Consider the following 25,306-nt stretch of genomic DNA (forward strand, 5'->3'; position numbering starts at 1 on the left):
AATATAAAAAAAGGTCGGCAAAATACAGTAGTTCCTGTTTTTTTGTGAGGGAAGAGTGCAGTTCTACTGTAAATAACTGAACATATCAGCTACGATGAGTTCATTGACTCTTCTTGGTTATCTGTTGGTACCATAATCCCTCATATAGCTAAACTCAATTTTAATTGGTTTCTTTTGTTTGTGATTTGTTTTAATGAAAACACTTAAGTGTATTTGATTGAATAATTGAGTATTATTTCTATAAGTTCAACATTATGTGTGTTTACGGCCAGTTTTGGTCTCATTATACAAAAAGTAGACAAACGCAATAAAAGAAAGGCTTATGTAGGCATGAATTGCACTTAAGAAAGCATGTACTCAACATGTGATTTAAATGAACTGCACAAGCTGAATCATCAGCAGTATGTAAATTCTAGGGAGGTACTCTAAATAAAAGCCAGCACTCAGCATCCTGAAGACCACAACTCTTCTGTGAACACACTGATGAAGCAATGGAGAACATTTTTGAAGATGACGAACACAAAAACTCCAATGAGAGAGACGCATGTACAGAAGATATGTACACTTATACGGACACAGCTGGAATTCAAAAGCTTCGTTTCATCTGGACTGAAGCAAAAGCTCGAAATTTTGGTAAGCACTGAATTTAGTGTTAACCAGAGTTAATGTCACTTAATAACAAATATCTGATGATTAGTTAAATGTTACTTCATGGGTAATCTGTCAGTTTCTACTGTCTGTCATTCATATGTGGAAGAAATGCAGTTTTAATTAATACATTTGAAATTTAAACTAATGTTTTTCTTTTCTGCCAGCTGACTGTGGATATAAAGATACTTAAACCCCCTATTTCCTTTAAGCAATGATATCAATTCTAGGTGACTTGAAACTTTTTTCTAATAATATGGAGATAACTGTTATTTTGTGTGTTTTGTCCATGTTTTACAGGAAAAAATAGACGTTTTGTGCTGAGCATCGTGTGTCTTGGACTCATGTGTGTTTTATTGGGGATCGGCATCATTGTGCAACATCACAAACTCACAGAAGAGCGAGACCTGTTGAAGATGAGTTATATGGACATAGAAAAAGAGTACAACCAAACTAACAACAGGTTGCTGGTGAATTACAGTGATCAAACTATTGCAAAAGATCGATTGCAGAGCAGCTTCAACTCTTTGAATCAGACGAATCTGGAGTTGGAGACCAGAGTCAACAGTCTAACTATTGAAAAGGACCAATTGCAGAGCAGCTTCAACTCTTTGAATCAGAAGAAACTGGAGTTGGAAAGCAAGGTCAACACTTCGTGTGACGGACATAAGAAAAATCAAGGTTAGTAGAAGCTTCTGTGTAGTTCATTTTTTCTTGTGTGTGTGTGTGTGTGTGTGTGTGTGTGTGTGTGTGTGTGTGTGTGTGTGTGTGTATAGACATTATATGCAATGTTAAAAAAGTAAATTTCAGTTTAGTTTATTCTTCTGTTTGTGGACGTGGTTAGTTTGGTTCTTCATATCCAGTGAGGAGAAGAGCTGGTATGAGAGCAGACAGTTCTGCAGGGATCGTGGTGGAGATCTGGTCATCATCAACACTGAAGAGAAACAGGTATAAGTTTGTGTGTGTTAGAATATAAGAGAGAGGGGAATAGGGCTGGGCTATAAATCTATATATTTTTCATAACAAAAAACTCCACTGTATCGATGAAAAGCTTTTGAGAAATCTTTAGCCTGTGTTCTACACAGGGGCGATTCTAGGGTCAGAGCTTTAGGGGTGCTGAGCACCCAATGAGCCCCACTGCCCCACCACCCACCCTCTTTTCACACAAAAATAAAAAATATGTCTATTGAAAAATAACTTTATCATTTTAACATTGGTTGAACTAACTCCAAAATCCAGAATTTTTTTCTTCTTTTTAGACCTTTTCAGAGCACCAGCTTAATTGTGAGAGTTCACACAGACAGCCCCCTGTAACAAACACTTCTTCACTCAGCTGGTTTTCCTGACCGTTAACTCCATGTGCCTCCTTTTGTATCAACAGTCATCAGATTGGTTAGATTAGATTCAACTTTATTGTCATTGAACAAAGTAACAGGTACTTGGACAACAAAATGTAATTCATCTTCTGTAAATTATTTACAAAAAATGGTTCTTGAAAGGCTCTTTTTTGTGTGCCAAACTGAGTATGAGGGTATTGAGACAGCTTTAACTGTTTAGGACCAGTGTCCTTATCCCCTAAGTCTGAACAGCTCTCTTCTGTCTCTGCTGCTTTGGCTTGGTGGTCTCTATGTTGCACTCCCGCTGTCTCTTCATTTCTTTCACTAGTCAATTCCCTCTCATCCCTTATGGACTCTCCCTGTTGTTTTCCTCCTCCTTTATTATGAAAAAATGTGGTGTAAAATAATGTTACAAAAAGTAAATGTAATATAGGCTACTTAATGCCAATAAGTTAGTATAGGAGTATGAGTAGTTACTGTTTTGTTTGCCACTATTCACTATATGTCAATTTATTGTTGTTGTTTCCTCACCTGGTTTTTCCTGCATGCTCTCCCTTTCCCTTTCTCATTCTCCATCTCCCTCTCTTTCCCTTTCTCCTTCTCCATCTCCCTCTCTTTCCCTTTCTCCTTCTCCATCTCACTCTCTTTCCCTTTCTCCTTCTCCATCTTCCTCTCTTTCCCTTTCTCCTTCTCCATCTTCCTCTCTTTCCCTTTCTCCATCTCCCTCTCTTTCCCTTTCTCCTTCTCCATCTTCCTCTCTTTCCCTTTCTCCCTCTCTTTCCCTTTCTCCTTCTCCATCTCCCTCTCTTTCCCTTTCTCCTTCTCCATCTCCCTCTTTTTCCCTTTCTCCTTCTCCATCTTCCTCTCTTTCCCTTTCTCCTTCTCCATCTCCCTCTCTTTCCCTTTCTCCTTCTCCATCTCCCTCTCTTTCCCTTTCTCCTTCTCCATCTTCCTCTCTTTCCCTTTCTCCTTCTCCATCTCCCTCTCTTTCCCTTTCTCCTTCTCCATCTCCCTCTCTATCTCCCTCTCTTTCCCTTTCTCCTTCTCCATCTCCATCTCCCTCTCTTTCCCTTTCTCCTTCTCCTTCTCCATCTCCCTCTCTTTCCCTTGGCACTGACAATCCTACACAAATATATTGTAGGCAGGAGAGTTGAGGTCAGTTTGTCATGTCACAAAAATGTCATGGAGACCATTTACAGATTCTAATGATATGATCAAAAGGCACACAGAGGCGTGTTATTTTAAATGTCTTTATTATTATTATTATTGGGCTTAGAAACTTTTTTAAATCACAAATTCCTTTCACAAGAGAAGCTGTATTCTCCATTGTGGGTTTGAAATAAATAAAATAAATAAAAGCAGGGGACCATTGCCTAGATAAGTAATTTGATACAACAACAGATAGCTGGTTTGCATTATCTGTTACTTTAGCTTAACACTTTTCAGAAGAACAAAAAAAACAAGACAGAGGTCATTATGGACTGTCCCTAGTCTCTCACCTGAATCTGTCTTTTTTCTTTTAAAGAACTGTCGTATGTCCATTGCTCACTGGCAGGCCACACACACACACACACACACACACACACACAGACACAGAGAGAGAAAGAGAGAGAGAGAGAGTAATGCTAGGAGTTCAGCCTGGTTCAGGTTAAATCCTCTGTGTGTGAGGAATGAATAAATACAGCAAAAGCAAAACATTAAACTTTCTTTTATTGTCTAGTTTGATAGTCAGCCACAACTGAAAAATAACAGATATAAATCTAGGAATGAATAACAATTCATTTAAAAAGCCACAGTGAGTGTTTTCACACATACTGGTGGTATACAGTGATATGTTTGTTTTACTCTGGTCCAAACGCCAGGGCTTCATGTTTCCATGACGACTGACCAGAAAAGACGCACGTGATGTCATGTTTACATGACTCCCGATTGTTAAAATGAGTATCAAATTAACGATAAACTTTACCAACAGAGACACACGTACGCACTACACATGTACGCAGTTTATTTGTCGCGCTGCTGTTTTTGTTTCACGCTCCAGCAGTTAATAAACAGAACTGCACGCGTCTTGCGGAAGAACATTGTAACCGGCGCTACTTCTCTCCGTTTATGACTATGGACGAGTCACCCAGGTCCTGTGCTACTCCACAGCGGCGGTGACCCGCTGGACTAAAATAGTCTGAAAATAAACACTTATTATAGGTGTACTATGGTGATTCAGGATACTGACTCCAGTACTCACCGATATGGTTTCGGAATCGGAACAACTCTAGGTAAAAGGAAAGAAGTGTGAGACACAGCTTTGGAGCAACTTAGTTGATTCACAACACTACATAACGGGTTCTCCCTCTGTGTGTGTTTCGCGCTGGATGACGGTCGTGCTGAGCGGTGCAGGTACAGAGGAGAAGTAGAAGAAGAGAAGAGGATGATACCATTTGCTAAGCGGGGGTGTTTTCATTTTCATCCTTAACACATACATTTTAAACCACAAACTACGGAGTATGTTTTGGACATTATTTAACCTTGTCAAAGACGAACAAATTTTAAGAATAACAACATTTCTTACTCCAAGTTTTAGGGTTGCTGAGCTCCTTCTTAGGGGTGCTGAAGCACCCCTAAAAAGGGGCTAGACTCGCCCTTGGTTCTACATCTAGATTATCAGGTGTGTGTTGCTAAAAACGCAAGCAGTTCAGCTTTCTTATCGTACGTTTCGACAGGTGTGTGGTGAGCGAGCACTTTCAATTTCTTCCTATAAAAGTCGAGCGCCATGCTCGCGAGGTGGATTGAAGAATTGACAGCAGCAAGAGGTCAAGCGGTTCCCTAGCATTGGGAACCGCTTGTAAACCACAGCCTCAGACTGTATTCAGTTGCTTATGTCCCCGCTATGCCAGTCACCGCGTTCCGGGTCCGGACCCCCGACTGACTCCATACGGACCGCAAGATGTCATGAGTATGGTTGCACCCTATCATCGTCTCTAGTGATCAGCGCGACAAAACAACAGCACCGGTTACATCATGTCTGATGTTTCTGCACTGTATTCTTGAATATTTTTCCCTAGTACTGAACACGCATCATTTATGCCCTGTCCCACTCTTCATGTGTTTCCTCTTTTCCCCGTATGTGAGTAAACATTAGGTGCACATAAGTTATCGTGTTTCCAGAGCACCTTTAGACCAAGTTTTTTCTTTCTGAATTTAGTTTTATTAATCTGCATGTCACAAGCCTTTAATAATAAACAAAGAGATTTTTGTTCTACTTTTGTGAAATTATTCAGATGTCATTATCTCTGACATGGATGAAAGACAATAAAAATGGTCCATTCAGACTTTTACATTTTCTACATGTTCTCTCAGGAGATACCCCTGAACCCCCATGCTGTATCATTCCTCGGTCTCAAGGGCTTATATGCCCCCATACTTGGGCATCTGAAATATGAAAATAATTTGAATGTAAAAAAGATATATACTGTCACTATGATTCAAAATGAACAGATCATCTTTTAACATTCATATCCAACTTCACTCACTGTTGACACCAATACAGTGTCTCCATCCCTTCAAAGTCGCAACCTTGGAGTTATTTTTGACAATAACCTCTCCTTTGAACACCACATACAACAAATCACCAAAACTGCCTTTTTTCACCTCAAAAACATCTCCAGACTTCGCCCATCACTCTCTTTCTCCGCTGCAGAAATCCTCATCCACGCCTTCATCACCTGCAGAATCGATTACTGCATCAGCATCCTATACGGTACCTCAACCAAAACATTAAATAAACTCCAGTACATCCAGAATTCTGCTGCTCATCTGCTCACTCACACCCGCACCGGTGACCACATTACCCCTGTCCTCCAGAACCTCCATTGGCTTCCGGTCCCACAACAAATTCAATTCAAAATCCTCCTCCTCACACAAAAAGCCCTTCATAACCAGGCCCCTTCCTACCTCACTGACCTGCTTCACCGCCACAACCCATCCCGTAGCCTTCGGCTCATCTGGCGCCAACCTCCTGACTCCACCTCTCAGGACAAAGCATCGAACCTGGGGCTGACAGAGCCTTCTCTATAGCTGCCCCCTCACTTTGGAACTCTCTCCCAAAACAAATCCGTGACTGCACCGACCTTCTAGCGTTCAAATCATTGACTAAAACTCACCATTTTAAAATTGCTTTTAATGTGTAGTTAAGTTTGATGTGTTTCTAGTGTTTTTACCATTTGATGTTGTTTTTGCTGCTTTTATGATTTTATGTAAAGTGTCTTTGAGTATTCAGAAAAACGCTCACAAATAAAATGTATTATTATTATTATTATTATTATTATTACACTCAATTGATAAACTATAAATTATTGTAATATTTTAGTAGAGGATCCCTCAGACACCACTGCTTTGGCCCCTCTCTGGGCCCCCAATGCAGTTTTGTTTAGACAATTTTGACTGTTTAGGATTGGACTGTTTTTTCTCTCCTTTACGTCTGTGTAAAGCGGGTAACGGGAAAGGAGGAGGTAAGAACCGGCTTGACAACATATATAATTGTTTAATCAAGAAATAAACGAAAAACACACAAACATAAACACACAGAGCAGCTGCCTGTAATTCTCTCTCTCTCTCCTGAACCGTCGTCACCAGCCACCGTCATCCCTTGCGCGCCCCCATCAGGCTGATTGGGGACAGGGCGTGCGTTGTTCCAGCCCGGCCCCGCACTCCGCTCTACAGTCTGCCAACTTGGAAATTCCCAAAAATCAGCAGATGTGAATGTATATTATGATAAATATCGATATCGAATGATATGAAAAAACATTTTGTGATAATATTTTTGGCCATATCGCCCAGTCTAGAAGGGAATCTCATTAATTTCCTGTTTTACACACAGAGGTACGTCAGTTCATTGGTCAACGGGAGAGCGTGGATTGGTTTGTCTGACATCGAGAATGAGGGCAACATGAAATGGGTGGACAATTCACCACTGAAGAAAGGGTAAGTGCTGAACCACTCACAGAATACAGACGTGTAGAGGTGTATTTATTTATTTATCATTCTTATTTCATGGTTTCTGAATAAATAAATACTTTAGGACTATTTTGATCCTGAAGAGAATCTGATTAAATATTATTCAGGTTTTGGAACACAAATGAGCCAAATGATGATGAAGGGAAAGAGGACTGTGTTGAAGTGCTTTCTTCAAACCCCTTTCAGAAAAACTGGAATGATCTCCCATGCTCAGAGAAGAGAAAATGGATTTGTGAGAATTAGGTTTGAATTAGGTAATATGCACAAAGAATGCAATTGATCCAAAATGAGGATGAGTAAATGATGAGAATATTCGTTTTGGAATAAATGATCCCTTTAATCCTCTGGTAGTAACCTGAACAGCACGCAGCTGAACTGGGAAAACTTTGCTTTGATAATCGTCTCGCTCAGATATTATAACCATTAAACTGGAATGTGACACATGGTGAAGTGGTGTGTTATGCCAAAGAAACAATTTAAATTGTTGATGTTTACTGCCAAGTGCATCTAATTTATTCATAAAAACTAGCAATTGTGCAAAAACAGAACAATGGGCGGAGATTTGCTTAAACCCTATTCGGACGGGATTCATTTTATATGGATGCTGTTTTTGTTGGGAAAATTAGAAGACACAAGCACGTAATTTAGTGGTTTGAGCAGAGTGAATGGGGTAAATTGTGTTTCGGATTGTATGTTGTTCAGACACTGCATCCCCGCTTTTCACAACATATTTTCCAGAAAGACTTAAATCAAATGTCATAGTGTGAAGGGATTGTCCACATTTTTAATACAAGAGTGCAGGATTACAGGCTCGCTATGTCACAAGACAGATATTCCAATCAATTTCTTCTAATAATCCCAGATACAGTATATGATAATCATTTACATTCCCTTCATAAATAATCAGCACAGCTAAATATATTTTCTGATGGTCAGTTACGCATAACAGCAGTATGTAAATTCAGTATACACACCCATCTCTGCGATTTATGCAAATCGATGGTAAACATTACAGACGTTCGCTGTAATAATTTCTTTACAAACATATGTTCGGAAAACTATTTCCATTATGTGATGACATGCGGAATGTGATAAAGGTCTATATACTGTAAGCAAAATTCTACAGCAGCACTAATTTCATTATTTATAAACTTCTTTTATGATATAAAGTTTCTTTTTTACTTTTCTGTAGTTCCTCTAATCAAGAGTGGATGTTAGGATTTTTTTAAACTTGTATTAAACAATTAAACAATGTAAAATTGTCATAATTACCATAATATAGTGACAAAATCCTCATAGGGTGAATCCGGTAATCTGGGCCATTGGGTCATGTGACACCTGACCTCTGATGTGTTCAATTCTTGCTCCATCACAAGCAGGTCTATATCATCATGTGAATCAGTTGTTGGTCTGAAGTATTGAGATGACAATCACCATAAATTAACACAAGTGCAAAGTACCAGATTTCCCTAATTCACCCTATTATTTTGATATCGTGTCTTCTTTTCTGATTTTTTCAAAATTAGGGCAATAGTCAATGTGCTTTTGTAAACTGTCACTGTTACTAAAGTAATAAACTCATAAAAATATTTTTGTGTTTGTTTCATGTTTGATTTTCTAACACACATTAACACAACCATCTCTGATTTCATCATATAAAGTATCCACCTTATTTTGCAATGCTAAAGTAAGCAGCGGCTGCATTTCAGGCGAATTTGAAAAATGTTCCGCTGGCATTGACCGCAGTGTAAATAACTAGAAGGTTATAATAACAGAATCTAGTGATATGGGCTTATAAACTATCACACAACTGCAGGATGTACAGCAGAATTATGTGTTTCTCGTCTCCATGTAAACCTCCATTTATATGTACCTGTATAACCTCCAATTATTATTATCAAATATATTTTAAGCAAAATTCTACAGCAGCGCTAATTTGATTATTTATAAATTTATATGATGATATAAAGTTTCTTATTTACTTTTCTGTAATGTCCACAATCAAGAGTGGATATTAGAATTTTTTAAAAACTTAAAAAGGAAATGGGAAGAGGGAAAATGTAAAATTGTCATAATTGCCATAATACAGTGACTCGATGTTGTGTCGATGTAGTTACATTAGGGGTCGCTCTTGAAAGTCCTGAACACTTTTCTTTGAGAAAAGGCCAATGAGAATTGGCGAGTGTAATTTGCATGCCACTCCCCTTGATATAGGGGAAAAAAGGAGCTGGAATGCCCACTCCATTCAGATTTTCTCTTCAGTGCCAAGCGGTTGTACTATCAGCGAGCTGAACACTACTGCTGTTCCATTCATCTCTTAAGAAGTGTATCAATTGGATATACGGCACATTTCCAGTGGCTTTCTCTCCTTCTGCACAACGAGTGCAGATTTCGCCCCTGGATGCTTTGACAGCGCTAAAAAGGTATACATTCCTGCTAAAGAGTATATTTTCTCTATTAGAGCACACACATTGACGTTGAATGTCTTTTTAAAGATGCGTTTTTATAAAGATGCCTTTACGTCTTTGTGTGATTCCTGAATTCGGTTGTTATCTCTCCGCTTCCGATCAGCGATCACACTGAGGCAGCGTTTGTGGATGGTTCATGTTCTCATTACGAAAATATGACCATGGCAACGTTGCGTTCACGGCTTTCCTTCTTCTGGGGGAAAGCCACTCTAGCTGCCCCCCACGCTGCACCTTCGTCACATGGGTATGAGGCACCGCTCACTGCCATTACCCCCCTCCCTCCGGTTCCTTTCTTCATGGAGGTGCATGATGAACTCACGAGGTCACGGAGGGCACCTTTCGCTGCCCAAAACACATTTTCGGCTTCATCCACTCTCACTACCCTCGACAACGGAGCGGCCCACAGGTACATGGAGGTCCCTCAGGTGGATAAGGCAGTTGCGACAAAGCCTATGGTGCTGCTGGACAGGACGCCTCGACCCTGCATGCCATAGCGCTCCTGCAGGTACACCAGGCCAAGGTACTAAAAGAACTGCATGTGGCTTGTCCTGATCCCGATGTGCTGCTCTCAGCGACCGACCTCGCTCTGGGGCAAAGGTCACGGCGCGTGCACTCGGGCAGGTCATGTCCACCTTGGTGGTCCAGAAGCGCCACCTGTTGCTGAATCTGGTCGAGATGAGGGACGCCAACAAAGCACGCTTTCACAACGTGCCCATCTCCCAGATTGGAATTTTCGGCGACACCGTTGAGGACTTCGCCCAGCAGTTCTCAGTGGTGAAGAAGCAGATGGAGGCCATCCAGCACATCTTGCCCCGGCACGGCTCAAGATCCCGCACCCCATCTGCTCGCCGAGGGTGTCCCCCTGCGGCGGCAAAAGCCCAGGCAGCTCCTCTTCAGCCCGAGCCCAGTTCTCGGTCCCAGAGCCCCAGACAGGAAGCTGACTCCCCTATCTCCCAGGCCAGCATGAGGACCCGGAGATGGAGGACCCAGGAAGTGAGACATCCGCTAATGAGCTGGTATCCAGACCACTCCATCCCCCGGTGGAGGGCTGGGAGGTAAATCTTTTGTTTCCTTTTCCTTTTTGTTTGCTGCACCCCGAATGGCGTACCCTAATTTTCAAAATAGAGCAGTTTCCCAGCCAAATCGAATAATCTGTGGAGAGACAACTTAGAGAGAAATGGCTGCTTGCGTGGCCTGCTCCCATGCTAGTTACGTCGCTTCCCCCCCCTCAGGGATGTGAACTACATGATGTCTTTTGGGGCATTGGGGGAGGTTACGTGCAGGCTCATGCACCTGCTGTTACGCACACAGCAGCCTGCTTGCACCTGCATCAGCAGTTCATGTAACATGGTTCAGCTGTTGTGGCATTTTTCTATAGGGAACCTTAGAGTCAGTACATTGACATGACGTTGAGTGAGTGACAGAAGGGGAATGTCATGGTTACTGTTGTAACCTCTGTTCCCTGATGGAGGGAATGAGATGTTGTGTCCCTCTTGCCACAACACTGTTATAGCCACTGAAATGGCCGGACCTTGTCTCGGCTCCACAGCACAAAACCTGAATGGAGTAGTGGGTTTCCAGCTCCTTTTATACCCTTATGTCCAGGGAGTGGCATGGAAATTCCACTCGGCAATTCTCGTTGTCCTTTTCTCAAAGAATGGGAGGTGTTCAGGGCTCTCAAGAGCGACCCCTAGTGTCACTACATTGACACATTGTCTCGTTCCCTCCATCAGGGAATGGAGGTTACGACAGTAACTGTTGAATCCAGTAATCTGGGCCATTGGGTGGTATGACACCTGACCTCTGATGAGTTCAATTCTTGCTCCATCACAAGCAGGTCTATATTATCATGTGTCTCAGTTGTTGGTCTGGTAAAGTAGTACTTGTCATCTCAATACTTGAGATGACAATCACCATAAATTAACACAAGTGCAAAGTACCAGATTCCCCTAATTCACCCTATATTAGATATTGTCTGTCTGTTAATAAACTTATTTTCAGTTTTTTTCAAAATTAGGGAAATAGTCAATGTGCTTTTGTAAACTGTCACTATTATTAAAGTAATAAACTCATAAAAATATTTGTGTGTCTATTTCATGTTTTCTAACACACATTAACACACCAATCTCTGAGATCATCATATAAAGTATCCACCTTATTTTGCAATGCGAAAGAAAGCAGAGGCTGCATTTTCTTGCAATATTTCTAATGAAAATGTTTCTTGTGAAAATGTTCCACCAGCATTGACTGCAGTGTAAATAACTAGAAGGTTATAATACCAGAATCTAGTGTTATGGGCTTATAAACTATCACACAACCACAAGATGTACAGCAGAATTATATGCTAATGTTGGATAATTTTCTAGCATCAGTATTTATAGTAAAAGAGTAAGGAAATCATTGACTTGTTGCTGTGATGTTGCATTGAAGAGACGGTAATAAAATCTGCTTCTTTCTTTACCGAGATTGTGACGATAGAGTGTGAGCCCCGCCCATTACAGAGATCTCAGAACTGCCCTCAGATGCTGCGTATGCCTCTGCCAATCATTGCTATAGATGATGATGTCATCTAGATAGGCATCGGCAGAAGCCGAAAGCGGCCGGAGGATAGGGTCCATTTGACACTGAAACGTAGCCGGGCCCCAAACAAACAGAACGGAAGCGTCACAAATTTGTGAAATCCAAATGGCATTGAGAAGGCAGTTTTTTCATGGGAAATTGGTGTCAAGGGGATCTGCCAAAAACCTTTTGTCAAATCCAATGTTGAATAAAATCGAGCAGTACCTAACCGATCGAGCAACTCATCAACGCAGGGCATCGGGTATGCATCAAATTTAGACACCGTGTTGACTTTTCTATAATCCACACTGAACACACTGGAGTGGGAGTGGGAGTGGCGTAGTGGGCTAAAGCACATAACTGTTAATCAGAAGGTCGCTGGTTCGATCCCCACAGCCACCACCACTGTGTCCTTGAGCAAGGCACTTAACTCCAGGTTGCTCCGGGGGGATTGTCCCTGTAATAAGTGCACTGTAAGTCACTTTGGATAAAAGCGTCTGCCAAATGCATAAATGTAAATTAACCATCGCTCTTGGGAACTAAAATAACTGGGCTGGACCAATCGCTGTGGATTTCCTCTATTACCCCTATATCGAGCATCACATCCAATTCTTCCCGAACTATTTTATTTTTGTGTTTGGGTGTCTCGATGTGGTGTTGGATGAGGTTCTTACGACCCGGTAGAGGGGAGAACACGTCTGCAAATTCTTGTTGCAACTTGGCAACCCCTGTGAGCTGGTACAGTGAGATTAGGTTTGAGTGTTATGATTAGGTTTTTTATTAGGTTTTTTATTTACCTCTGGCCCGAGCTCCGCACTCTCCGGAACTACCATAGCCAATGTCACAGGGACTGCCTCCCTCCACAATTTCAGGTGGCTGAGGTGATATATTTGATGTGCGCCCCCCCTATCGGTTTGCGTTACCTCATAATCAAGATCCCCCACTCGTCGTGTGACCTCAAAGGGTCCTTGCCATTTGGAGTAATTTGGAGCACGATGTGGGGAGTAATACGAGTACCTTATCTCCCGGTGCAAATTCACATATCCGAGCTCCCCTGTTATACAGTCGGCTTTGTCATTCTTGAGCTTGGAGCAAATTCTCCTGTGTTAGTTGCCCCAAGGTGTGCAGTTTTGCTCTAAGATCAAGAGCGTACTGGATTTCATTCTTGCTATCTGAAGGTCCCTCCTCTCAAGCTTCACAGATGACATTAAGAACCCCATGCGGGCACCTCCCATACACAGCTCGAAACCCTGTGGAGGCTTGCAGGACCTCTCATACTGCAAATAATAGGGGGTTGAGCCATTTATCCCAATTTCTTCCATCCCTGTGCACAAACTTATGAATCATGTTCTTAAGGTTTTTATTAAATCTGTTTGTGGATGGTAAACGCTGGTGCGGATTGACTTAATGCCCAATAACTCATACAGCTTGCATAGTGTCCGTGACATACAAGTGCCCAGATCGGTAAGGATTTCTTTTGGAATCCCCACCTGGGAGATTAGTTTGAAGAGTGCCTCCGCAACACTACCTGCTGAGATGTTGCGCAAAGGCACTGCTTTCGGATATCGCGTTGCATAATTTACAAGGATTAATACAAAGCGATGTCCACGCGCTGACCGCTCTAATGGCCCTAATGGTTCTCTCGAAGGGGACCTTGTAGTAGTTTCTGCCAATTTTGTGAAAAATCACTCAACATCTTTGGGAATTTGATTTCAGAAGAATAGACTTTATTATCACACAATAAAGCCGAGTTGCCTGCAGTAAAACCACAACAACAACTAACTCATATCTGGGTTTGGTTCACTTAAATACTTCTCCTCAAACAAGGTGGGGCTTTTTTAAACATGCATTATCTATCATCCTCTTCTTTGACTCTGGTCTGACCATTTTAAGAAGTGAACAGGAAACACCTGCCTCACCATATATTTTCTCAGCAGTCATGAAAGCACACATGTAAAAGCTATTTCTGTTTCTGCACACACCGTCAAATAGTCACACATATGTTGAGCACACATTCATCACGTCCACAGGCCTTTACACACACAGTAAACTGCATGTTTGCCCGTCAGACATAACTGTGGTACAAATCAACAATGTTTACATTGATTACACCTGATTAATGTATACTTAACTTGATTAAAATATACTACATATCCCTCCTCTGTGACGTTTTAGTCACAAATTAACATATTTACGCATGTGCGTGCTCCTGGTTCAGCCTTGTTTTTGGTTGTCACAGTTATGTAGAGTGTACCAAACTTATTTTTTAAATGTATTTCCTTCTACACTAATCTTCAACGGCAATATTTTGATTTTTTTTTTTTTCAATTCCTTTCACCTTTACTTTTTAATACACAAAGTTCATTCACATCACTTCATTATTTATTTATTTTGCTTTCTCATTTCTTTGAGATTTTACACAGTGGACTTCTAGATTTGAGTATTTCCACTGGAGTTTTACCTTATGTAATATAACAACACTTATCTTAACTACAACCTTTGCTTAAATTCCAATTACTTAGTTAACTTCAGTTTAATGCAATACACTGGACTAAAAGCTTTATTATTTGTCCAGATAATGTGATTTCCCAAATGGAATTAAGTCACTTTACTGTTCTTTATAATAGAAATATTCTAACTCGTCACTTTAATATAAACTTTTTCTCTAAGCACAGTTATACCTCTTGAATGTATAGATTCTCTATATGAAGTCCATTACTTTTATGTTACAGACTAGTTCAGAGGTCTGGCATATTTTTACAGACAGCTGCCATCCTAAAAAAAAAACTCACAAGCTAAGAGTTAACTTTCTGTTTACGCAGCAAAGGCTGAGTCTTTCTACCTTGGTCACACACCCTACAATATCTCTTGAATGTATAGATTCTCTGCATGAAGTCAAATACATTTCTATGCTACAGTCTAGTTTAGGAGTTATGTTCTATCCCATTCCAATCAACAGCTGCTAGACTAAGAACAGCCAAGACTAAATGTTTTCCAGCCAGTTGTGAGTTAACTTTTTTTTTCTAATTTTGTTTTACATCTATGTTATCTCACTGTTTTTATTTTTTTTTTTTATTGTTAGTTTATACTCTATTAAATGTATCTTTCTATATATATATTTATATTTATATTTATCATTGGTTTTATCTACACTTTACAACCAGAATATTTATTAGGTGCCTTCTCTGCCTGTAATTATCAGCTCTCTTCTGCCTCCATATATTGATGGAAGGTTGAAAATAGCCCAAATATATTTTCTCTGCTTTAAATTGCATATATACACCTCACCAGTTATGCAGCACAGGCTGATATTTTTGAACATTTTTAGTTTTCTATATTTTAACAAAGTTAATTATTCCAAAGTTTCTCGAGACAGGCTTTCATTCCAATCTTTGTACTGGGCTTATATTTTTATTCAGTCATACTTTTTCATACACACTCACTCTTCACACACTTTCAAATACAGATACAGATACTCTCACAACTACAGAAATGTCACACTTATTACAAACACAAGGCCTTCATGAACACAGAGCTCTTAAGAAATACAATACAATTTTGCAATTATTATTATTCCTATCCTAAGTAACCTGCAGGATTTATTTTTATTTATTTATTTACTTTTTAATCTTTTATTGCCTATTCAGTCCTCTTATTACTATTCCAAAGAGCGGTTTTCGCAAAATTACTTCTTAAATTTTATCTGCCTTTATTTACTGCTATTTCATCTAGACCCTTAAAAGGTAAGCAACTTTTGCTTGCCAGTTTGCCTGTGGTGGTAAGAACGCTCAAAAAGCTCTTCTAAACCAATAAAGAAAGGAAAAAAAGAATAAATAAAGGGTTTTGATTCCAGAAGAAATAATTTGTATTTGCTGTTAATGGTGGCCACCTGTTTGTGTTGCCTTCCCAGCCAGCCCGTGATGAAATTACTCTGCTCTCTTCTGTCCCTGTTCGGGCACCATTTGTAGTAGTTTCTGCCAATTTTGTGAAAAATCACTCAACATCTTTGGGATTTTGATTTCAGAAGAATAGAATTTATTATCACACAATAAAGCCGAGTTGCCTGCAGTAAAACCACAACAACAACTAACTCATCTCTGGGTTTGGTTCACTTAAATACTTCTCCTCAAACAAGGTGGGGCTTTTTTAAACATGCATTATCTATCATCCTCTTCTTTGACTCTGGTCTGACCATTTTAAGAAGTGAACAGGAAACACCTGCCTCACCATATATTTTCTCAGCAGTCATGAGAGCACACATGTAAAAGCTATTTCTGTTTCTGCACACACCGTCAAATGGTCACACATATGTTGAGCACACATTCCATCACGTCCACAGGCCTTTACACACACACAGTAAACTGCATGTTTGCCCGTCAGACATAACTGTGATACAAATCAACAATGTTTACATTGATTACACCTGATTAATGTATACTTAACTTGATAAAATATACTACAACCTCAATCAGTGGAAGGGGGCACAACAGTGCTTTTGGGGTGGCGTGGATTCACCATCTGACATTCACGGCATGCCGCACACCACCTGCAGACATCGCCGCCAATAAAAATGGGCTATTAAGTGGTTCAGTGTCTTACTTTCCCCTATGTTACCTGCCATCGGATTATAGTGAGCCACCTGGAACACCATTTCCCTGCGGCTCCGTGGTATTAAGAGCTGGGTTGTATCTTCTTTTGTTTTAGCGTCCTGCGTCACTCTAAACAACCGCTTGTTTATAATCTAAAAATAGGGATATGAAAGTGCATCGCTTGGTCAGAGTTGTTGACCATCAATCATTCTCAATTGGTTGAAGGCATACTTGAGGGTTTTGTCTTGTGACTGCTCCAAAGGGAAATCCCCTTTGGGAAATCCCCCGAGGACGGTAGGGGCTGAACCTTCTCCCCTCCCCTCACGCCATCTTGACGTGGAGCTGAAGAAGATGGCCCTGGCTCCACCTGGATAAAGAGCATCACGCACTTCACATCTCACAGCTTTTACGCAGGACCCATCCGCACATATTCTCTTTAATACAGTACAAAATTCAGGCCAATTAGTCCCCAGAATCAGCAGATGTGTGAGGCGGGAACAAACCACGGCCTCCACTCTATGTTTTGTTCCCTGACATGTATTTTCAAGGGTCACCACAGGGTATTTGTGAATATCCCCATGCACACACTTCACCCTCACCATTTTAGCTCTGCCCAATGCCCCGTGTTGAACCAAGCGTTGGTGGATAGTGGTTTGATTACAACCTGTGTCCTCCAAAGCTTGGTGAGTACCCCCCTTGATTCTTACCAGTATACGGTACGCTCCAGTTCGGTCGGGGGCAGCCTGCGGGGCATCGGGGATCCAGACCACCGTCCCCAGCTCTATCACATTGTGTGTGGATCGTGGAGAGTAGCATGAGCCTCCACATGCTGTGAGTCTCTGCGATGTCATACACAACGAGTCACATGATAAGATGCGTGGATTGGCGGTCTTAGAAGAGGAGGCAACTGACACTTGTTCTCTGCCACCCGGATGGAGGCGAGTAACCGCACCACCATGAGGACCTACTAAGTATTGGGAATTGGGCATTCCAAATTGGGAGAAAAGGGGATAAAAATATATATATAATTTTATGGGAGTTTTTTTTAGATATATGGACAGTGTGGTAAGAGATCAGACCAGTTATATTTAAGAATGAATGCTACAAAAAAGGCCTCAAAGTTATTTCTAAAGCAAAAGTGCATTCATTAACATTTTTGAAGCTGAGTACAAAATCAATACATGAAACTAAAACTAATGTTACAGCGCCAATGCAATTGGTTTACATTGTGATTTGTGAATATGAAATGATGTGTATTTGGGAATTTTGATGGACAAAACCTTTCCAAAGCCATAGCTAATAATGAATATCAGGTTTGTGTGCAATTTCACAACCTTCCCCCCTCTTTTGAAAACACTTGAAGAGTTACTGAACATAAATGGTAGGTAGGCTATCATATAATGTTTAAAAAGTAACTGTAGTCCGATATTGAGTATTTTAAATTGTAATTGAATCCAATTACAAGATCTTGATTTTCATCATCTGATTACATAATCCAGATTACATGTAATACGTTACTACCCAGCACTGACCGTATCCTGTCAGAAATCTGTGTTTGAAATGAATGTGGGATGCACTTTTTTGAACTAATTTAACTGGCTTGTAGTTAAAGAGTAATTTTCCTCAAAAGGTCATGTCATGAAAAAATTACAATATAAAAAAAGGTCGGCAAAATACAGTAGTTCCTGTTTTTTGGTGTGGGAAGAGTGCAGTTCTACTGTAAATAACTGAACATATCAGCTACGATGAGTTCATTGACTCTTCTTGGTTATCTGTTGGTACCATAATCCCTCATATAGCTAAACTCAATTTTAATTGGTTTCTTTTGTTTGTGATTTGTTTTAATGAAAACACTTAAGTGTATTTGATTGAATAATTGAGTATTATTTCTATAAATTCAACATTATGTGTGTTTACGGACAGTTTTGGTCTCATTATACAAAAAATAGACAAACGCAATAAAAGAAAGGCTTATGTAGGCATGAATTGCACTTAAGAAAGCATGTACTCAACATGTGATTTAAATGAACTGCACAAGCCGAATCATCAGCAGTATGTAAATTCTAGGGAGGTACTCTAAATAAAAGCCAGCACTCAGCATCCTGAAGACCACAGCTCTTCTGTGAACACACTGAAGTGAAGCAATGGAGAACATTTTTGAAAATGAAGGAACTTGGAGTTAGAAAGTGAGGTCAACTCTACTAGTGATGAGCTAAAAAACACAAATCAATGTGTGTGTGTAGTGGAGCGGTAGCTACGAACTTGGCGACCCGAGTTCGATTCCCGCTCATGGCCAACATTAGTGACGATTATCTTACCCGGTCCCGGGCCTCCCCTAGGTCGACTCAGCCTAAAATGAGTACCTGGTGCGGTGTGTAAAACATCACCACTGGGGAGACAAAGGCGGTCAGGCGTGGTGCTGGCCACCCACCCCCTCGTGTACCGTTCCGGCCTTCATAGGTGCTTGCTAACAGCACTTGCCCCTACAGTCTGTTAAGGCTAAATGGGGGATCTTTGTCTTTGTTTTGTGTGTGTGTGTGTGTGTGTGTGTGTGTGTGTGTCTGTGTTTGTGTGTGTGGGAACAGGTTTTTTCTTCATATCCATTGAAAAGAAGAGTTGGTCTGACAGCAGACAGTTCTGCAGGGATCGTGGTAGAGATCTGATCATTATCAACACTGAAGAGAAACAGGTAGTTTGTTTTGTGTGTGCGTGCATGCATATGTGTTAGAGAAGAGATAGAGATTAATCACATTTATTTCCTGTTTTTGTACACATGCACAGAGGTTCGTATCTTCATTCAAGGAGAACGTGTGGATTGGTTTGTCTGACATCGAGAATGAGGGCAACATGAAATGGGTGGATAATTCACCACTGAATAAAGGGTAAGTGCTGAACCACTCACAGAAAAGCAGTGTTTTCACTAAGAGCCTCACTTGCCTCTGAGCTTTGAGTAAAGGCCAATGAGAATTGGCGAACAGAATATTCTTTCTATTCTTTGTAAATAATTTCAGCATTTTTAGGTTCAGAGTAATTGAAGTTACAAATACATGTTTTCTGTCATTTCTCATAGGGCTTCCTTGCTAGAAATTTTCTGATCTGAAATATATAGTTCATCCAAAAAAGAAAATTCTCTCATTATTTACTCACCCTCATGATATCTCAGGTGTGTATGACTTTCTTTCTTCACCAGGAAACATCTGAGAAAAAAAAAAAAAAAACTCAGCTCAGTAGATCCTTAAAATGCAAACGAATGAAACATTTCAGAAATATTTATCATAATCTATAACACTGCAATATATCAAATGACAGCTACGTTAATACTATTCTATTTGTTTCCCTGTCTGAACCTCGAGATGCACATTTTTCACACCAGAAGTGATCGTGTTGCTTTAGAAGACATTCATTGAACAGATGGTGTCGAATGGATGACTTTTATGTTGACTGTCTTTGATTTTAGGAGCTTCAAAAGAGAAATCTCTTTTCCTAACCTATATACATGCATTTTAAGGACCTACTGTATAGTACAGTATATTTGTTTGTGTATTTGGAAACTGACATTTTACCACGAGAGGAGCTGGTCTGACAGCATACTGTACTGCAGTATTGTTTGAAATAAAGATTAGATGTGTGTGAGACCAAATACTAGGACCAGTCAGCACTATTTCTTCCTCCCTGCCATTCCCTTGACATCGAGAAAGATGGCACCATGACACAGGTGAATAATTCACCACTGAATAAAGGCTAAGTGCTGAACCCAGAGATGTTCACGAGTCTTTCGTCATGAGTCTGAGTCGAGTCTCAAGTCATGAAACATTTAATCTTTTATATATATATATATATGTAACGGGAATATGTATTTAAAATACAAAATATAAGTAACTATAATCCATTACAGTTACAATTTAAATCATTGGTAATTATAATACAGTTACATAATTTGATTACTGAAGACATTACTTTGCATTTTATTGTCATCTGTTTCATTTAATATTAAGTTCTTCAGATGGAAAAGATTTATACATATATATGATGCGATCCAAAGTGCATTTGATCAGCGGTGAAACACTTTCTGATGATGTGTTACATTCATACGAGCAGACAGAGAAGTAAGTTTGGAGCAGAAGAAATAGAAATGAACCTTGTGTAAATTGAGAGCTTTATGCTAAGCTAAAATGCTATTTCTTGTCATTTTACATGCACATGTTACCAGACACGATCATATTTTTTTATTAAGAATTATAATTTTTTTCTAATAAGACCTTTGATATTAGGGCAAAAATCGTATTCTTGATAATAATTTTTGTATCGTTTTCCTGTAAAAATATCTAAAAATCCTTAAAACAAGATCAGTTTGATTTATCTTGTTTAGAAGCAACACTGCAGAAGATATTTGGGTTTTTCAGAGAATGTATTATTAACATGTGTATTTTGTCTTACTGTACTGGCAGAGATTTTATAGTCAAAATAAGTGAAAGAATCTACAAGTGCTGAAGAAGTAACGTCCTGGTTAATTCTGTAACCTCCGTTCCCTGATGGAGGGAATGGAGGTTGTGTCGATGAAGTGACACTAGGGGTCTCTCTTGGGATTCCGAGACACCTTTGATCTTTGATAAAAGGCCAATGGGAATTGGCGAGTGGTATTTGCATGCCACTTCCCTGAACATACGTGTATAAAGGAGCTGGTGTGCGAGCTGCTCATTCAGGTTTTGTGCTGAGGAGCCGAGGGAGAAGGTCCTGGCTATTTCAGCGGGTAGTCCAGTATTGTGGAAGGAGGGACACATCATCTCGTTCCCTCCATCATGGAACGGAGTTTACAGAAATAACCAGGACGTTCCCTATCTGTCACTCACTCGACGTTGTGTCGATGATTGACACTAGGGGTCCCTATACAAAACGCCACAACTAGCTGAACTGTGTTATGTGAACTGGTGGAATGATGCACCAGGCCAACACGTACCCTCCCCCAATGCAGTTATGAGTGTCGAAAGGCCAAAAAATAGGGACAGGCTAGCCCAGTTCCTCTTTATATCAAAGCTGGGTCTTGCCTCCTCCTGAGGCAGCACTTTCAGGTTCACCACCTGATCCCTAAATGGGGTTGTGGGAACCTTGGGCACATAACCCGGTTGGGGTCTCAAGATCAAGTGAGAGTAGCCCGGACCAAACTCCAGGCACATTTCGCTGACAGAGAACACTTGCAGGTCTCCTACCCTCTTGATGGAAGTGAGTGCATTCAAGAAGGCAGTCTTTAAAGAGTGTGCATTAAGCTCAGCTGACTCCAAAGGCTCAAAGGGGAATACTCGCAGACCCTGAAGGACTACAGAGAGGTCCCATGCGGGATCGAGGCACCTCCTGGTGCCTCTCAGGAACCTGAGGATCAGGTCGTGCTTCCTTAAGGACTCACCGTCCACTGTGTTGTGGTGTGCCGCTATAGTGGCTACATACACCTTCAAGGTGGAAGGGGACAGTATTGCCAACAACTCAAGGCAGTTGATGTGCCAAAGTGGCCGCGGGCCCGTCCACGAGCCGGCGGCTGCGTGCCTGTTGCATACAGAGACCCAGCCCATTTTGGAAGCATCTGTCATAACCACGACACACCTGGAGACATATTCTAGGGGAACACCTCCTCGCAGAAATAAGGCTCGAGCCTTACGCTAGCGGCTGCCTGGGAAAGCATGTCCTTCATTTTGGCGTCAGCCTGCAACTGGGCGACCGTACATAAGGAAGGACACGCGGGCCCCGAATAAGAGATCAAACTCGTCCTGAGACGAGTTCTGGTCGTGATGTTTGGATATTTATGGTAAAGTTATTGCCCCTGTTCCTGAAGATTGAAACAGGGGCCATGTTTAGGTCATTTAGGGATTTGAGGCTGACCATTTGCACCCCGACATGGAAATATTGTATTACCTAACAAAGAGAGTATTTGGGAAACCTGTTTGAAATCAGTGATTTTTAGTAATTGACAAGCATCACTATTACTATAGCTCATACTTAGAGTTAGTGATTTGAACAAACCCCTATCCCCAAATATTAAACCAACATGATCACACAGAAAATCAACATCCTACAAGCGGCATCCCATCAGACATTTTTGCATCAGTTCAAGTGTGTTTACATTTTCATTTGCCGCTACTGATAGCTTGTTGTTCGTGTGATATTCGTGAAGGGTATGACCTTTAAACTCCACTGAATGTTAGGTTCAGTATTGGGTTTTGGGAGAGTAGAGTTATTAAAATATGCATTCCTGTTGTGACTGTATTACGCAATTTACAAAAAAAATATAACTCGCTTTTGGCGCCACCCGGTGGACATTCACCTCAAGAACACTTCCAGCTTTGTCCACTGGGGGCAGTGGCTGGAATTTCAGTATGCAGAAACAGCTGAAAATGTCCCATTGACTTATGCTGCTTTCCATTCAAAGTGAGATGGGGGATATCTCCAATCTCTGACCATAAAGGCATTCCATTGCTAGATGCTCGCAGACAATGATTTAGCCATTTAAGGGACCTGATTTCGTAGAGACTCGGGGGTGGGCTCTAGACTTGGACCAGTAGGCTACAACTTAATGATGCTATCCAACCAGAACACCCTAGCAACCAACTTGTGTAAGGGAGTTTTGTGCAACATGTGTTGTGCACACAGGGCTGCTCAATGTCAGTTTCTAAAGAAATTAACCCACATCCTCTTTAGTGGACTCTGTGAAACAAAGACACAAAAAAATCCTAAAGATCATCAGCTCATCTGTGAAGGCAGTGCAAATAATGGAACCGCAACCCATCTATGAAAACACTGAATGCAAAATCAAGTCAAACAAGAGAACACAGAGTGAAGATGACTATATTTATGCTAACGAAGAGACACGTGGACCTCAAAATATGATTTGCAACCAGACTGAATCAAAACCTAAGAACAACAGTAAGCAGAAAGTTTGGTGTGATGAAGAGTTGGTGTATGAGGAACTGTTGAGTACTCAATGTTGTTCGTAGTTCTTTTGTAGGAGCAATTAGTTATTGTTTTTGTTGTTATATAAAAAATCGATATTTTTATGTATTAATATGGAATAATTTTTTTACGTTTTCAACTTATTTCTTGATGTCATGTTTTTAATGTAGCCCTTATTTCTTATGACTTCTTCTTATGACACAGAGTGAATGTATTTTTTCTTTTTCTGTTTGACAGAAGGAAGTAGATGTTTTGTGCTGAGCGCAGTGTGTCTTGGGCTCATTTGTGTTCTCCTGGCATCTGGCATTATAATGATGCATGTCAAGAACAAGGCAGAGAGAGGAAAAAGTAATCTGAGATACAGAGATGTGCTCAAACAGATCAACCAAACAACAAACATATCACAGGCCAAATACAGTGAACTAACTGCTGAGAAAAAACAGTTACAGAACAACGTTGACTCTTTGAATAAGAAGAATCTGGATTTGGAGAGCAGAGTTGTGTCTTTGAGGAATGAACTAAAGAAAAATGCTCCTGAACGAGGTTTGTCGAAGTCAGTTGCTTTGAATACCTTTAACTGTTAATTTACCTCTCACATAGTCAAGAAAACGTATTTGTTTCGTTTTTTGGTTTAGTGAAAGCAAACGGGTGGCACTGGTACTTCATATCCAGTGAGGAGAAGAGCTGGTCTGAGAGCAGACAGTTCTGCAGGGATCGTGGTGGAGATCTGGTCATTATCAACACTGAAGAGGAACAGGTAGAAGTTTGTGTAAGTGTGTTAAAGAAGAAAAAGAGAGGAATCACACTATAACTTGTTTTTATCCTCAAACAGAGGTTCATTACTTCACTCTTCAAGGAGATTGTGTGGATTGGTTTATCTGTCATCGAGAATGAGGGCAAAATGAAATGGGTGGATAATTCACCACTGAAGAAAGGGTAAGTGCTCAACCACTTTCAGAAAAGTAGTGTAACTGTGCATTTGTTATCTTTAAATCTTTTATTATTTTTATTCTTAGAAAATTATTTCAGCATGTTTAGCATCAGAATATATGAAAACCTGATTACATGTTATTCAGGTTTTGGAAGCGTAATGAACCGAATAATTTGGGTGGAGATGAAGACTGTGTTGATCTGAATCCTGCATTACCATTCCTGGAAAACTGGAATGATCTTCCGTGCTCAGTTAGGAGAAAATGCATTTGTGAGAATTAGCTTTGTCATGGTAAAAACTTTCCGTTCTGTCATTTCTCACAGTGTTTCCTATCATTTGTGACACTGTAATTGAAAATTCCCTTTTTTTCCATGTACAATTTGGCTGCTTCGTTTAATTGATTATTTTTTATTTTTTTGTCTTCATTAATTCCAAAATTATAAAGAATGTTTGAATTAATTTTGTTGAAATGTAAACGGTTAATTTTTTCTACAATATTAATAAATGAATTCACAGCAGAATTTATCATGTTATAGTTTACAATTTACATTTGCATTTAGTCGTTTAGCAGACGCTTTTATCACAAGCCACTTACAAATGAAAACATAAGCAAGTCAACTTTCAAAATGAAAAGATTGTTGATATAATCCTTTAAACTGTCAGCATTAGTCAATAGCAAACAGATATATAAAACAATGTGCAGTATCTGATCAATACAAACATTTCTAAAAGCATAAAGAGCCTCATTCTGACATCTACTCATCAATGTTATGTAAGTTACTCTAAAAAGTAATCCACAGCAAATCAGTCATTACTTCTCTAAAA

The 25,306-nt window shown here is 40.2% G+C and overlaps 3 protein-coding genes across 3 annotated transcripts in view; 2 read left to right on the top strand and 1 right to left on the bottom strand.

Annotated features, from left to right (window-relative positions):
* Positions 1-448: 448 nt before the first annotated feature.
* On the top strand, positions 449-11,484 carry LOC127651645 (CD209 antigen-like protein C). Its single transcript, XM_052137585.1, has 5 exons — positions 449-633; positions 949-1,329; positions 1,493-1,596; positions 6,859-6,962; positions 7,103-11,484. Exons 1-5 carry the CDS (start codon positions 492-494, stop codon positions 7,236-7,238), a joined length of 867 nt encoding a protein of 288 aa, XP_051993545.1. The 5' UTR covers positions 449-491; the 3' UTR covers positions 7,239-11,484.
* LOC127651650 (zinc finger CCCH domain-containing protein 13-like) overlaps positions 1,604-25,306 on the bottom strand; it is a 70,908-nt gene continuing 47,205 nt past the window's right edge. The window contains exon 2 of the mRNA XM_052137594.1: positions 1,604-5,846. Within this exon, the coding sequence (XP_051993554.1) occupies positions 2,496-3,077 (582 nt within the window). The 5' untranslated portion in view covers positions 3,078-5,846 and the 3' untranslated portion in view covers positions 1,604-2,495. The remainder of the gene's footprint in view (positions 5,847-25,306) is intronic.
* LOC127651647 (CD209 antigen-like) lies at positions 23,339-25,129 on the top strand. The gene is made up of 5 exons (XM_052137588.1): positions 23,339-23,523; positions 23,788-24,093; positions 24,186-24,307; positions 24,383-24,486; positions 24,627-25,129. The coding sequence occupies exons 1-5, from the start codon at positions 23,370-23,372 to the stop codon at positions 24,760-24,762; spliced, it is 822 nt and encodes a 273-aa protein (XP_051993548.1). The 5' UTR covers positions 23,339-23,369; the 3' UTR covers positions 24,763-25,129.

This window comes from Xyrauchen texanus, chromosome 11, assembly GCF_025860055.1.
Source record: "Xyrauchen texanus isolate HMW12.3.18 chromosome 11, RBS_HiC_50CHRs, whole genome shotgun sequence".
Lineage (NCBI taxonomy): Eukaryota > Metazoa > Chordata > Actinopteri > Cypriniformes > Catostomidae > Xyrauchen > Xyrauchen texanus.

Excerpts from the sequence above, each read along its gene's own strand:
- LOC127651645 (XM_052137585.1), top strand. The coding sequence starts at position 492 with ATGGAGAACATTTTTGAAGATGACGAACACAAAAACTCCAATGAGAGA. Across the intron at positions 634-948 it reads AGCAAAAGCTCGAAATTTTG|GAAAAAATAGACGTTTTGTG; the intron begins GTAAGCACTGAA and ends CATGTTTTACAG. Across the intron at positions 1,330-1,492 it reads CGGACATAAGAAAAATCAAG|TTTGGTTCTTCATATCCAGT; the intron begins GTTAGTAGAAGC and ends GGACGTGGTTAG.
- LOC127651647 (XM_052137588.1), top strand. The coding sequence starts at position 23,370 with ATGGAACCGCAACCCATCTATGAAAACACTGAATGCAAAATCAAGTCA. Across the intron at positions 23,524-23,787 it reads ATCAAAACCTAAGAACAACA|AAGGAAGTAGATGTTTTGTG; the intron begins GTAAGCAGAAAG and ends TCTGTTTGACAG. Across the intron at positions 24,487-24,626 it reads AATTCACCACTGAAGAAAGG|GTTTTGGAAGCGTAATGAAC; the intron begins GTAAGTGCTCAA and ends CATGTTATTCAG.